This window comes from Leopardus geoffroyi, chromosome D4, assembly GCF_018350155.1.
Source record: "Leopardus geoffroyi isolate Oge1 chromosome D4, O.geoffroyi_Oge1_pat1.0, whole genome shotgun sequence".
Taxonomy (NCBI): Eukaryota; Metazoa; Chordata; class Mammalia; order Carnivora; family Felidae; genus Leopardus; species Leopardus geoffroyi.
The window spans coordinates 94,363,034-94,378,703 of NC_059342.1; the positions used below are offsets into that span (position 1 = coordinate 94,363,034).

A 15,670-nucleotide genomic window follows, 5' to 3' on the forward strand; every position below is an offset into this window, starting at 1 on the left:
CTTAGACTCCAGAGTCTCTGTGGGAGCCTCCTGACCTGCTGTTCCAGGGTTTTACCTGAAACTGCACTCTTGCTTGGCTGTCTTCTCGTTCTTGTTCTGTTTTTCTCACTTTCTTCCAGTTTATTCTGGGAGTAATCTGTCACTTCACATGGACCCTCATCTCATGGTCGGCTTCTTTAGAACCTTTGATGAGAAATGGTATTTATTTAGCAATGTGGTTGTTGCTACTAGGTTTTCATTGCTTCCAGCTTTTACGGGATTTTTTTTCCCTTCTAAAAATTTTAATTAATTAGTTGTTTAACTTCCAGTATAAGTAACGTACAGTGTTATATTAGCTTCAGGTGTACAGTATAGCGATCCAACAGTTCTGTACAGTGCAGTCTTGATCACCTTTACCTGTTTCACCTACCAGCCCTCTGGGGAAAAGTCCCCTCTGGGGAAAAATCCCCAGTTCTCTCTCTATAGTGGAGTGTCTGTTTTTTGGTTTGTTTCTTTTCTTTGCTCCTTTGTTTTATTTCTTCAGTTCCACATATGAGTGAAATCATGTGGTATTTGTTTTCCTCTGACTTACTTCACTTAGCATTATATCTGCTAGACCCATTTCTGTTGTCACAAATGGCAAGATTTCATTGTTTTTATGGCTGAGTAATATTCCGTTGTATATTTTATTATTTATTTATTTTATTAATAATTTTATTTTTTATTATTTTAAATCAACATCCAAATTAATTAGCATATAGTGCAACAATGATTTCATGAGTAGATTCCTTAGTGCCCCTTACCCATTTATCCCATCCCCCCTCCCACAACCCCTCCTGTAACCCTCAGTTTGTTCTCCATATTTATGAGTCTCTTCTATTTTGTCCCCCTCCCTGTTTTTATATGATTTTTGTTTCCCTTCCCTTACGTTCGTCTGTTTTGTCTCTTAAAGTCCTAATATGAGTGAAGTCATATGATTTTTGTCTTTCTCTGACTGACTAATTTCACTTAGCACAATACCCTCCAGTTCCATCCACGTAGTTGCAAATGGCAAGATTTCATTCTTTTTGATTGCTGAGTAATACTCCATTGTATATATATGACACATCTTCTTTATCCATTCATCCATCGATGGACATTTGGGCTCTTTCCATACTTTGGCTATTGTCGATAGTGCTGCCATAAACATGGGGGAGCATGTGTCCCTTTGAAACAGCATACCTGTGTCCCTTGGATAAATACCTAGTAGGGCAATTGCTGGGCCATAGGGTAGTTCTATTTTTAGTTTTTTGAGGAACCTCCAGACTGTTTTCCAGAGTGGCTGCACCAGCCTGCATTCCCACCAACAATGCAAAAGAGATCCTCTTTCTCCGCATTCTCGCCAACATCTTTTGTTGCCTGAGTTGTTAGCGTTAGCCATTCTGACAGGTGTAAGGTGGTATCTCCTTGTGGTTTTGATGTGTATTTCCCTGATGAGGAGTGATGTTGAGCATTTTGTCATGTGTCAGTCGGCCATCTGGATGTCTTCTTTGGAGAAGTGTCTATTCATGTCTTTTGCCCATTTCTTCACCGAATTGTTTTTTGGGTGTTGAGTTTGATAAGTTCTCTATAGATTTTGAATACTAACCCTTTATCTGATATGTCATTTGCACATATCTTCTCCCATTCTGTCAGTTGCCTTTTAGTTTTGCTGATTGCTTCCTTTGCTGTGCAGAAGCTTTTTATTTTAATGAGGTCCCAGTAGTTCATTTTTGCTTTTGTTTTCCTTGTCTCTGGAGACGTGTTGAGTAAGAACATCTTTTTTTTTTTTTTTTTTTAATGTTTATTTATTTTTGAGAGAGATTGAGAGAGAGCACGTGCAAGTGGGAGAGGATCAGAGAGAGATGGAAACAGAGGATCTGAAGCAGGCTCTGCGCTGATAACAGTGAGCCCAGTGCAGGGCTTGAACTCATGAACCATGAGATCATGACTTGAGCCAAAGTCGGACACTTAACTGACTGAGCCGCCCAGGTGTCCCAATAACACATCTTCTGTATCTGTTCATCTCTTGATGGACGCTTGGGCTGCTTCCATATTTTGGCCCTTGTAAATAATGCTGCAATAAGCATAGGGGTGCATATATCTTTTTGAATTAGTGTTTTCACATTCTTTGGGTAAATACCCAGTAGTGGAATTACTGGGTCATGTGGTAATTCTATTTTTAACTTTTTGAGTAAACTCCATACTGTTTCCACAGTGATTGCACCAGTTTGCATTTCCACCAACAGTGCATAAGGGTTCCTTTCTCTCTACATCCTCTCCAACACTTATTTCTTGTGTTTTTGATTTTTAGCCATTCTGGCAAGTGTGAGATGATACCTCATCATGGTTTTGAATTCCATTTCCCTGATGATTAGTGATGTTGAGCATCTTTTCATGTGTCTGTTAGCCATCTATGTGTCTTTGTTTTGGGAAAATCTTCATGTCTTTTCCCTGTTTTTTTTTTTTTTTTTTTTTTTAATTGGATCGTTTGGTGTTGAGCTATATAATAAGTTCTTTATATATTTTGGATACTAACCTGTATCGGATATGTGATTTGCAAATATCTCCTCCCATTCAGTAGGTTATCCTTTTGTTTTGCTAATTGTTTCCTTCACTGTTTAGAAGCTTTTTATTGTGATGTAGTCCCAATAGTTTAATTTTGCTATTGTTTCCCTTGCCTGAGGAGACATATCTAGGAAGGTGTTGCTATAGTTTGTCACAGATATTATTGTCTGTGCTCTCTTCTAGGATTTTTATGGTTTCAGGCCTCACATTTAGGTCTTTAATCCATTTTGAGTTTATTTTTGTGTGTGGTGTAGAAAAGTGGCCCAGTGTCATTCTTTTGCTTGTAGCTGTCCAGTTTTCCCAGCTGCAGTTATTGAAGAGACTTTTTCCCTTTGCATTTCCTTGCTTGCATGTCACAGATCAATTGATCATGTAAACATGGGTTTATTTGGGATATTCTGTTTTGTTCTATTGATCTGTGTGTCCGTTTTTGTGACAGGACCATACTATTTTGATTACTATAGCTTTGTAGCGTATCTTGAAATCTGGGATTGTGATACCTCCAGTTTTGTTCTTTTATAAAGATTGCTTTGGCTATTCAGGGTCTTATTTTGTTCCATACAAATTTTAGGATTACTTGTTCTAGTTCTGTGAAAAATGCCATTGGTATTTTGATAGAAATTGCATTGAATCTGTAGATTGCTTTGGGTAATATAGACCTTTTACCTGTATTTGTGTTTCCAATCCATGAGCATGGAATATCTCTCCATTTGTTTGTGTCATCTTCAATTTCTGTCATCCGTGTTTTATAATTTTCAGAGTATAGGTCTTTCACATTCTCGGTTAAAGTTTATTCCCAGGTATCTTATTATTATTGTTGCTATTATTACTTTTTTATGGTTTTACTTATTTGTTTATTTAACAAAATTTTTAAAATGTTTTTATTTATTTTTGAGACAGAGAGCATGAGCAGGGGAGGGGCAGAGAGAGAGGGAGACACAGAATCTGAAGCAGGCTCTAGGTTCTGAGCTGTCAGCACAGAGCCTGACGGGGGGCTCGAACTCACAAACTGTGAGATCATGCCCTGAGTCAAAGTCAGACAGTAACCGACTGAGCCACCCAGATGCCCCCCATTCATGGCCTTTATTATAGTGAGGTATGTTCCCTCTAAGCCTACTTTGTTGAGGGTTTTTATCATGAATGAGTGTTGTACTTTTTTTTCTTTTTTAAAGAGAAGAATATATCATGTATTGCTTTGGCATTTATAACTCAAATTTTTTTCTTCTTTCCTTTCTTTTGGAAATATTAAATAACTGGTTCTTTTTTGCTTACATATCACATTTTTCCCTCTACTAGTTTAAAGCTATGAACTCTCCATTTTGTTCAGTTGTGTTTTATTTTGTTTTTTAGTGACTAATCTAGTAATGCTATTGTGCACACATGACAAAGTCTACAGGTGTTTTTACTCCAGGTTCCTGTTTGAGCAATGCTAAGACCCATTCCTTACCTACCTCCCCTTTGGCAACCACCAGTTTTTTCTCTGTATGTAAGAATCTTTTTATAGTTGTTTGTCTCTTTTTATTTTGTTTGTTCGGATGTCTTCTTTTTCTTAATGTTTATTTTTGAGAGACAGAGCGTGAGCTGGGGAGGGGCAGAGAGAGAGGGAGACCCAGAGTCTGAAGCAGGCTCCAGGTTCTGAGCTGTCGGCACAGAGCTCCGACCCGGGGCTCGAACCCATGAACCGTGAGATCGTGACCTGAGCCGAAGTCGGACGCTTAAGCTACTGAGCCACCCAGGTGCCTCTCGAATGTTTTGTTTCTTAAATTCCACATATGAGTGAAATCATTTGGTATTTGTCTTTCTCTGGCTGAATTATTTTGTGTAGCATGATGCTGTGTAGATCCATTCATGCGGTTTCATTCTTTTTATTTTTGTTTTAAGTTTACTTGTTTATTTTGAGAGGAAAAGAGCACGAGTGTGGGAGGGGCAGAGGGAGAGAATCCCAAGCAGGCTCTGTTCTGTCAGCACAGAGCCTGAAGCAGGCCTCTATTTCACAAACCTGTGAGTTCATGACTTGAACTGAAACCAAGAGTCGGACGCTGAACCTACTGAGCCACCCAGGCACCCTGAATGCTGAGTAATGTTCCATTGTATATATTTGCCACATCCTGTATATCCATTCATCTATCGATGGACACTTGGCTTACTTCCATTTTTTGTCTATTATAAATAATGCTGCAATAACCATAGTGGTGCATATGTCTTTTTGATTGATATTTTTGTATTCTTTGGGTAAATGCCCAGTAGTAGAATCACAAGATTATGTGGTAATTCTGTTTTTATTTTTTGAGAAACCTCCATACTGTTTTCCACAGTGGCGATACCAGTTTGCATTCTCACCAACAGTGCACAAGGGTTTCTTTCTCTGTACATCCTTCCCAACATTTATTATTTCTTGTGTTTTTAATTAACATCATTTTCTGTCTTCCTTAACTCTAGACATTCTTGCTACAACATGATATATTCATTTCTGACAATGCCATGTACTGAAAATAATAGGCCTTAGAGAAAAGAGAAGGTAAAGGGCAATGATTCAAGATCTGTGCAACTCTGAAACTAGAACACCAACAGAAACAAGAACAATCCCAATAAAAAGTAACAGCAAAGTAAAATCTCTGTTGTCATTGACCCCCAATATCAAACCTTCAATCCTCCTCTCTCCTTTGAGCTTCCTTGAAAGCATTTGCTTCTAGCGGAGACCAGCCTCATTTTGCACATGTGCAACAGGGAAGGAAGGGTAATTAATTGGGGCTGGGATTACCTCAGCCTGGGTAATTTCACCCTGGGATTTTGCCCTTCATTCCCACTTTGTTAATCTGTAACTTCAGTCTTTTTCTCTTTCTTCATTGTAAATGTTGCTTTATGCTTGGGTTTTATTTCCTTGCACTGCAAATAGGAACATGGCCTAAGGGGAAAAGCTTGGGGGAAAATGGGGTCACCTCTGTGCTTTCCTTCTCCCAAGGAGTGTAGCTTCTTGGCTTCTGTCCACATTGATTGGTTCCCAGTGCCTTTAAACAGTTACATTATGTATTTTGTTCTGCTTTTGTAGTTGTTTTCAGTGGAAGGATGAGTCCGTTTACATTTCTTTGTCACAGATCATGAAAATGCTGGATCAGTTTTATAGACTTTAATGGTTTGTTCATTTAAGATTCATTTTATATTTCTTTACATATTTATATTTAGCTATTTTATATTTCTCATCTAAAATTTGTTTTCTAATTCTTGTATCTGGGACCACCTGGGTGGCTCAGTCAGTTAAGCATCTGGCTTTGGCTGAGGTCATGATCTTGTGTTCATGAGTTTGAGCCCCGCATGGGGTGAGCACAAGCCCCGCGTCGGGTGAGCTCGAGCCCTGCTTCGGGTGAGCCCCGCTTCTCTCTCTTTCCCTCTCTCTGTCCCTCATGGGATTCTCTCTCTCTCTCTCTCTCTCTCTCTCTCTCTCTCTCTCTCTCTCCCTCTGTGTCCCTCGCTCACTTGTGCCCTCTCTTTCTCTCTCAAAAGTAAATAAATAAAAGTAAATAAATAAAATCTCCAAAAGTACTCTTGTATCTGTAGTTTATGGAGGGTTTGAATCTGTCGTTTCTGCTGTCTTTCATTTCATGGTGATCGTGCTTCCTTGTATGTTTGGTGGTTTGTTTGTTTTTTAGGTTTATTTATTTATTTTGAGAGAGAGTGAGAGAGCACAAGTGGGGGAAGAACAGAGACAGAGAGAGGGAGAGAGTGAGTGAGCATGAATGGGGGAGAGGCAGAAGGAGAGGGAGACAGATAGTCCCAAACAGGCTCCATGCTGTCTGTCAACAAAGAGCCTGACAGGGGGCTTGAACTCACAAGCCATGAGATCATAACCTGAGCTGAAATCAAGAGTTGGAAGCTTAACTAACTGAGCCACCCAGGCACCCCTCATTTGGTGGTATTTTTTATTTTGCGTTCATATGTGACTGACCTTCATCCACCATTTCTTGGCTGAGGTTTTGTGACACGATGAAGCCCTCTAGAAAATGAATTGATTGACTGCTCTTTCAGTTCTCCCAAGGGTGGTATGTAGCTGGTGCCATTCTGAATGTATAGGAGAGAAATTGTTTCCATAGCATGGGTGTCTGTAGGGTTTAAATTCTCTTCAAGTTGAGAAGGGTTGCCCAATCCACCGGGCCAGATGAGGGGTGCTTTTGTCATTACATTTGATTTCCCAGAAGCTCAGGGCACCACCAGTCTGGGCTCACTTTAGCCCTCTTCGAGGGGAGCGGTTCAGTATGAACCCTCATGTCCTTACCTTGTAGGGACCCAGGGCTCAGAGTTCTTACCCCAGCCTTGATAGGCCATGTCCCCACTAGGTAATGTCTCAGTTCATAATCTAGAAAATGGAGATGATAGGGGTGCCTGGATGGCTCAGTCAGTGAGGTGTGCAGCTCTTGGTTTTGGCTTAGGTCATGATCTCATTGTTGTGGGTTTGGGCCCTGCGTCGGGCTCTGTGCTGGCAGTGTGGAGTTTCCTTGGGATTTTCTTTCTCTTTCTGCCCCTCCCCTGCTCTCTCTCTCCCAAGGTAAAGAAATAAACATAAAAAAAAAAAAAAAAAAACAAAGAAAGAAAATGGAGATGATGGTATATGCAGTGAGTGCGGTTAGGAGGCATAGAGCACTTGGACGATGTCCGGCACATGGTTGTTTTTCGCAGATTTCTCTCCCTTTCTTTATCCTTTGCTCTGTGTCTGGCCATTTTGTTTGATGAAGTGTCCTGTTTCATGATTAAATTTTTGCTACTGTCAAGTTTGTTGTTGTTGTTGTTGTTGTTTTTCCTAACCTGCTTCTAACAATGAATTTACTTAGTCTTCGGCAGTTTCGTTTTGATCCTCTCCTTTTTTTCCTGGTCTGCTTTGACTCAAGTGATGCCTTTTGTTGTTGCTGTAAATCCGTTTCAGCAGGAATATTTCCATCCAGGGCCTGGCATCTTTGTTCTTCTTTTGAGCAGCAGAATTCTTCACTGAGTCCATATTGGTCCCGCCTTACTGTTAACCGTGGAAGAGTCTGAAATGCTGTGGTTTTAAAATTGTATATGTTTTCTTAATTTAAAAGTAATCTATGCACATCATGGAAAAAATTTTTAATTGTTAAAAGTGTAGCGAAGAGAATTAAAATTCCTATTACCATTCAGAGATCACCATTATTATTATTATTATTATTATTACTATTATTTTGGTGTTATTTCTCTTTCCATATACATGATTTTTTTGGAGTTGAGTACATCTGGGATATACAAATATGTAGCCTTTTTTTTTAAATATGGAATTTATTGTCAAATTGGTTTCCATACAGCACCCAGTGCTCATCCCAACAGGTGCCCTCCTCAATACCCCTCACCCACTCTCCCCTCCCTCCCACCCCTCATCAACCCTCAGTTGGTTCTCAGTTTTTAAGAATCTCTTATGTTTTGGCTCTCTCCTTAACTTTTTTTTTTTCTTTCTTTTCCCTCCCCCCATGGTCTTCTGTTAAGTTTCTCAGGATCCACATAGGAATGAAAACATATGGTATCTGTCTTTCTCTGCCTGACTTACCTCACTTGGCATAACACTCTCCAGCTCCATCCATGTCGAGTAGTCTTTTTTTTTTTAGCTTATGATATCCTAAGCTTCTTTTGTCATGGAAACTATTCGTAGACATTTTTAATATCTCTAGTGTAATGATTCAGATACTTAGTCTTTCTCCTATGGCTGTACGTTTTATAATTTCTTTTGTTGTTGTAGAAGAACTTAACAACAGACACCTTTGTGAATACAGAACATGCTTGATTTCCTTGGAAGATAATGTCTTACAGATTAAATCAGTAAACAGAATTTGTTAGGACTGTATTGCCAAATTGCTTTCTGAGAAGATCATATAATTATGCCGTCAGCAGGGAGTTTGGTGGATGGACCGCTGCTGCCTGGCCTCTTCCACATCTGGCCCAGCTGTCCTCCGCAGGACTAGTCAGGCTCTGGGGATAACCACCCTTATTTTTGCTACCCTTTAACAACCTCTGCTTTTATGTGTCTTGTAAGAAGTAAAACTGAGGTACGCCAGTAGGCACTGGCTCCAGGTCACTGCACTGCCCTCCCCCTGGGGTCTCAGGAACTCTGTTACCCATGAGAACAGAAACATACTTCAGGATAGCTAAAAGTTACTGTGAGAAATGTCACTGTGAGAAAAACACTGTGCACAGACAACAAAATCAACTTAACGAGAACAAGGTCATGGCCATTTTAACCCCAGGTAGTTTGATTAGTGGGGCTGAGAGACAGGGGTGTGAGAAGTGAGGAGCAGAGCCCATGCGAGATGTGGGTCGTGCTGCAGTCCTCCCTGGGTCACTGTCCTGGCTCTGTGGACATTTGCCGGGGTTCTGAAGGGGAGAATCCCTGGCAGGGTCTGGCTGGACCACCATGTTCAGGAGGGCATCCGTGTCCAGGGCTCCTCCCTGTCCTGCTGGCCCAAGACCCCCGCAGAAACAGTGGGGCATTCTCACCTTTCCTCAAGGAGGCACTGAGCTCAGAACCAGGGAGGGGAGCCTACTGGCCCTGGTCTCTGGGGCCGAGATGGACTTTGGTGTTCGTAGAACATCTAGACCAATGGCCCCCAGTGGAGGCAGAGGTGTCCACAGCCAAGGGCACAGTGCTTGGTGCTGCTCCCAGTACCCATACAACTCCCTGCTACAGCTGAGAAGTGAGGTCTCCAGTGCTGTCTCAGTCCTCAGTCGTGATCTGTGATTGGAGGGAGTCTCAGGTGAAGCGGTGTTCTTAGCCACATGCCCTTCCCTGGCTGGGTTCCTGAAGACCTGTATGGTTGGTGATGGGACAGCATCTGTTGCCTGGGTGAGACCTCTGTGATGTGGGCTTTACACGCACCACACGTCTAACTTGGTGGCTCTGTGTCCTTGTAGGTGGTAATGTGGACCTGGAAAGCCAAGCTGAAGGGAAGAAGGAGGTAGAAGCCGATGACGTGATGAGGAGTGGCCCCCGACCTATCGTCCCGTACAGCTCCATGTTCTGCTTAAGTCCCACCAACCTGTGAGTCTCCTTCACCTGCCCATGCTGTGTGCCTGTCCCATGCCTGTGGCCATGATCCAAGCGCACAGTAGCAGGGTGTGCTGACATGACCTGGCAGGCACTGATTCTGTGCACTTTACATGTTCTAATGTTCTGAGCATCACGGCAATCCACAAGGACGTACTTCTGTTACCTCACCCTACAGGGGAGAACAGGTAGCCACAGAAAAGGTCCATGGCTTGTCCACAGACACATGGCCGGTCAGCCCAAATGGTAGAGCTGGGGTTTGAACCCAGTCAGTCAGTCCCAGAGCCTTGCTGTTAAACCCCTGCTGCAGCGAGCGTTTGTTGCTGTGCACGTGCACCCAATTCATGTCCATCGTGTACGCGCGCTTCCATTTGTCCACCTTTCCATCACGCCCACCGTCCACACATGCATGTGTGTGCACACCACATTCACTCACAGGTCTGCCCGTTTCTCGCCTCTCTCTTCGTTTATCACGAAGTCAGCAGCATTTCTCATCCACTCATCAGCCCAACTTGCTGCATTAGGTCAACCAGTACTTATGTACTAACAGCATTCTAGGTGCTGGGAATACATGGTAATGAGCAGAACAAACAAGGATCCCTGTCCTGAATAAGCTAAGTGAAGGTGGGAATGTCATGTTGGGTCTCGCTGGGAGGTGAGAATGGTGAGGAGGGGGAGGGAGACCATCCCTGGCAGAGGTGACAGACCGAGTGAAAGTGGAAGCACTTAAAGGCCAGTGTGTTGGAGCAGGGAGGCCAGAAGGCAGCCAGATCTGGTTGAATCGGGCTTTATCCTCTGTCCCCATCCCTCCAGCCTGCAGTCTCTCCATCCAGCCTCCATTGTCCATCCTTCCTTCCTCTCTCCATGCCTTCACTCAACACACATTTTCTGGGAGCTTCCTCTGCTCTGTTAGGGAGTGTGGACTTGCCTGTGAGCACTGCCGTGCGGTGCGGGAGGGAGCAGGCAACATCTGGGAGCAGCTGGGGAAGGTCGGGGAGCCTTCCTGGAGGAGGCAAGGGATCTCAGTTGAATCCTGAGGGTGGATGAGAGCTAAGGTGAAGAGAGATGAACAAACATTCCTTGTGGAGAGAAGAGAGATCACAGTGGTCCAGAAGTGAGGGTGTCAGGTGCAGAACAGCTAAAGACAGAACTGAGTGGAAAAGCACAGAGACCAGAGTCCTATGGAGAGGCCGTGATCTGCACTCAGAGCACCAAGGAGCACGGAAAGGTTGTAGGCAGCTGGCAGTCAACAGCAACACAGGCTGCATGTCAGCAGAGTCCTTGGATGGCCCTTAGTAGGGTGGCCAGGGTTTTCAGGAAGAGACGGAGGAGATCTGATGTCATAAGGGGAGGTTTGGGAGTGAAATGCTTGGGGAGAAACTTTGGAGACAGAATCTATGGAACTTGATGATAAATTAGATGTGGAAAGGGAAGGAGATGGGAGGAGATGGGAGGGATGACACCCAGAGTTTCTGCCTCATGGCTGGGGCCCCACCAAGCTGGGCAGGCGAGTGCAGACCCTGCAGAGCCGGGGCGGCCGGCGGACGTCTCAGGGCCAGGTGGGCTCAGGAGCAGACGCTAGGGATGGAGGTCAAGGTGGATACTCAGTCCTGAGATGCAGAAGGAAAGAGGCAGAGACGGAGTATCCTGGAGCTGGGAGGACAGGTGTGTCCGTACAGAAGGAGGCACGGACATGGGTAGGGTGGCTCTGGTGGGTGTGGGTGTGGAGTGTGGCAGTGGTTGTGGTGAGGAGGAGAAGAGCATAGTAGGGCCCTTCAAGGCAGAGAGAAGTGGGTGGGTGTGGCTGGGAGGTGGGAGGTCCTCTCAGACCTCAGGCTCTGGGAATAGGGAAGTGGTGGCAGGAGGGAGGGGTAGGACCCAGAGGTGGGACACACGTCTGCCCTGTACAGTGGTTCTGTGGCTTCTCCTCCTTGTCACCTTCACTGCCCTCTTAGAGGTCTTCCCAGACCTCCCGGGTCACCATCTGCTGCTGTGTTCTCGCACCTGTCAGCATCTGAGAGTCTCCCTTTAGGTTATGTCTACACTGTTCTGTGGTGCCCTTGTTCACCACCGCACTCTGCTGTCTGGCATGTGCCTCCACACAGCAGGACAGTGGTCAGTGATGCTGACTAGTGCTGAAGGTGGACAGGGGACTGAAGTACAGGTGTGCACACGCAGCTCTGGGGGCTCAGACAAGCACGGACCAATATGGACCTAGAGAAGCTTCCTGGGCTCTCCAGAGAGGCCTACTCTCCACAGGAGTGCTGGTCCTCAGCCACCTCTGTGAGCAGCCCCTCCACGCCACGTACACTAGGCCTGTAAATCTGTACAGGGCACGGCTGTCCACACATAGAGGTAAACGCGTAGGCGTGGCTGTGCTCTCATAGAACTTTATGGACACAAACGGGGCTTGTGAGCTGTAGTTGGCTGGCCCCTGCCTTCCTACCGCTGTTCCTGGGACACCCTCTCAAGAGTCTGAGTCACCATCAGTCACCTGGCTGCTGTCTCCCAACACAGAGATACTTAGTAGAGCTCGGTTCTGGTGTAACACCTTCTTTCAGGGAGAGACCAAGCACGTGCTCTGGTGCGGGGGGCCGGGGGGGCGGGGGGTGGCCAGCCGGGCCCGTCTGTGGGCCTCTGGCGACTTGTGCTTTGCCCCACAGGCTCCGCCGCTTCTGCCATTACATCGTGACCATGCGGTACTTTGAGATGGTCATTCTTGTGGTCATCGCCCTGAGCAGCATTGCCCTGGCAGCCGAGGATCCTGTGCGGACAGACTCGCCCAGGAACAACGTGAGCACCTCATTCAGGCTGTGGAGGGGCTGGGAGGTGTCAGGGTCCTGTCCGCTCCCTCTAGGGGTGTGGGGTGAGGGTCTGGGGGCACCTCCTGGCCCAGCCCCAAGTTATAGACAGGAATAGTGAGGATATGCCCAGGGCCAGTGCCGCTGCCAATGGGGGCTCCACCCACGACAGTGGCCCGCAGGACCCCTGGCCAAGGAGTTGTCTGCTCAGAGGCCTGGAGGGAAAACGTGTTCCCACTGAAATAGTCTTGGCTCAAGCTTTCAGCCTAGCCTTTGACAATAACCTTCCTGTTGGTTCCAGGCTCTGAAATACATGGACTACATTTTCACAGGCGTCTTTACCTTTGAGATGGTGATAAAGGTGAGACATGTAGTTGCCCTGGTGGCCCCAGGGCTTTGCTCATCCTCCCTCATGACTGAGATGCCACAGGGCCCCTGTAGCCGCTGTTGAGGGCTTGTGGTGGGTGTGCCCTGGTGCGTGCTCAGTGAGAGAGTGCATGCACAGGTGTGTGGTGATGGGTGTTGTGGAAGGCAGAGGCCAGTTCATGAAAGATTCACCAGAGCATTATCCCAGTTTGGGGAGAGCTCACCAGCATCATTCCTGTGTCTACCTCACTGCTAAGCAAGGGCTACAGGCTTCCGTGAATGTGCAGGCATGGGCTCAGCCCCACCCTCGGGGTTGTCTCATGATAGAGGAGGAGGGCCCATGACATCAGCCTGGGAAGAAGGGGAGCTTGGGGAGAGGGTGGAGGCCTCAACACCCAAACATCATGGTGAGTGGGTGCTGAAGACTTGTGTAAAAGAATTCCAGGGGCGTCTGGGTGGCTCAGTCCGTTAAGCGTCCGACACACGATTCAGTTCAGGTCATGATCTCATGGTCATGAGATGGAGCCCCACGTCTCCATCCATAAGATTCTCTCTCCCTCTTCCTGTGCTCCTGCCCTGCTTGCCTGAGCATGCGCATGTTGTCTCTCCAAAAATAAACAAATGAATGAATGAAATAAAAGAGCTCAAGTGTTTGATGTTCGGTTAAGGACTGACCATTTCATTGTGATTGCTTCTGTCTCTCAGTATTGGCAGGCACTGCTCCCTTTTCGGTGTCTGACAGGTGGTGGTGCATGTGTTTGCACACACTGTGTTCAGCTGTGTTGCATGCACACACACACGCGTGCAGTCTTTGACTACAGTGCAGCTTCGGGTGTGCCTGTGACTTGGGTACTTCATGTATGTGCATCTGCATATCACGCCTGCTTCTTCATTTCCTCTTATAAACTCCTGGTGGGGGGGGAAGCATTTTTTTTTTGTCATCCCATTTTATAGACATGGAAGCTGAGGTTTAGAGATATTAAGGTGCTTGCTGGAAATCACAGCTTTAGGAGTGGCAGCACCAGGTCCGTGTGAACCCCCAAAGCCCTTTCTCCTGCTGCAGAGAGCTGACCCTCTGAGGGTCTGGGTTGGGGCATGAGCTCCCTGGGGCTGTGCATTCCTGCAGCCCAGTGATGGGGGAAGGCGTCTCATTTTTAAGCTCCAAGGGGATTGGGGGCCCAGGCAAGATCTCAGCCAGTCATTACCAATGAGGAATATTTGGGTCAATGGCACTGAGGTTGAAAGGCCCCCTGAGGGCCTCAGAGGGTGTGACCTGAGTAGCATCTTTTCCCCAAATCCATGACTCTGCGGCCTGGCCCTGGTTTTCTTTCTGAAAGATTGTACACCTAATACGTGTTTCTCCTCTGAAGATGATTGATTTGGGACTGCTGCTGCACCCTGGGGCCTACTTCCGGGACCTGTGGAATATTCTGGACTTCATCGTGGTCAGTGGGGCCTTGGTGGCATTTGCCTTCTCGTAAGTACTGTGTCTCCTCTGGGTCTGGCTGGGCTGCAGTCCCCGGAGCTGTAATGAGTATGGGAATAAGGGAAGGAAGGGCCCCATTGGCCTGTGCGGGCTGTCTGTAGCTCCTGTCTACTTGGGGCTGGGCTTGTGTGGGGTTAAGAAGATCTCAAGGCCCACTTGGACCTACCACAGCTTGTGGTTCTGAGATTGTGTAGGCAGTCCTCTGGGTTATTCGGGGCCTGCCTGTCGGGTCCTTCAGAGCAACTACCTGCCCTGACCTTAGCTGCACCACGTGTTCAGCCAGAGCTGGGCGGTGGTGCTGGTGGGTGTCTTCCCCCGTTGGAGCGTTAGACCATTTTCTCTGGCTCCATAGCGGGCAACACTCAGCCCTATTGTGGCTGGGCCTGGATTGGCTCAGATCCTGCATGGTGATGGGCATGGGATAGATATGGGGGGCTTGGGTGGAGCTGTGGAGGAGATCCAGAGATTAGGAAGACCCCCAGCGATGCAGACACCGAGGGATGGTGTCTTCATCTTCTCTGAGCCCTTGGGGAGGGCGAGGCCTCCTCACTGACTCTCTTCTCTTTGTCTCTTCTTGCTGGACTCTCGGTAGGAGCTTCATGGGGTAATGCCTTCCCTCTGCCCCGTACTGCCCCACATCATAGCACAGCATGGCCCCTTGTGGGCCGGTTCACCACCATGCCTCACCTCTGCTCATCCTCCTCCACCGTCCAGGATGCATGCTGCCAGGAGCCATGTCCCCATGCCACATGTTCCTGCCTCACCTCCAGGGGCTGGGCTGGAAGCTGGGGCTGGGGCTGGGACTGGGGCTTGGCATGGCCAGTCCTTGGTGGGGAGGTGCCCCAAGTGAGTGCTGGAGGCTGGGGACATGGGCCCTGAGGGCAGTGAGGGCTCAGGGGGGAGCCGCTGCAAACATGGCCGCCAGGATGTCGGGCATCCTGAAATCCCTTCCCACGTCTCTTCTCCAGAAACAGGGCTTTCTTTCCTCTCTGTTCTCCACAACTGCCTCTGTGGGGGTCTTAAGCGGCTTTCTTTGTATATAAAGTGTCAGTGAGGGCCTCGGGAGTGACACAGGGGAAGGGGTACAATCCAGCTTGGTGGCCTCAGCAAGACAAAGGCTCTGAGCGGGCAGGAGAGAAACAGAACACAGAACCCCCGAGGGCCGCCCCTGCAGAGAGCCCTCCCCGCAGAAAACCAAAGCAGGTGTCCCTCCCTTCTGCCTCCCTCAGGTGTCCACCCACCCACCCTGCCTCTTGTTCTCTCTGTGCTGGTCTTAGCAGGGCTGCTGGAGGAGCCTCGTTTGGGATTGGGTGTCAGGAATGCTGGGGTATAGAAACACCCGACGTGGTGGTCTGGAGGCTGGGTTTTTCCCATCTGGAAGCTTGGTGTTTCAGAGAGAGTTTGATCTGGTTC

The 15,670-nt window shown here is 47.0% G+C and overlaps 1 protein-coding gene across 20 annotated transcripts in view; it reads left to right on the forward strand.

Annotated features, from left to right (window-relative positions):
* The window catches only part of CACNA1B (calcium voltage-gated channel subunit alpha1 B), a 193,118-nt gene that overhangs the window by 121,778 nt on the left and 55,670 nt on the right, over window positions 1–15,670 (forward strand). For 12 of the 20 annotated variants that reach the window (XM_045470209.1, XM_045470208.1, XM_045470226.1 and 9 more), the window contains 5 exons: window positions 9,472–9,598; window positions 12,268–12,397; window positions 12,707–12,766; window positions 14,142–14,248; window positions 14,850–14,861. In XM_045470209.1, coding sequence (XP_045326165.1) covers window positions 9,472–9,598; window positions 12,268–12,397; window positions 12,707–12,766; window positions 14,142–14,248; window positions 14,850–14,861 — 436 coding nt within the window. The remainder of the gene's footprint in view (window positions 1–9,471; window positions 9,599–12,267; window positions 12,398–12,706; window positions 12,767–14,141; window positions 14,249–14,849; window positions 14,862–15,670) is intronic. The other 8 variants (XM_045470213.1, XM_045470217.1, XM_045470216.1 and 5 more) reach the window with 1 other exon arrangement.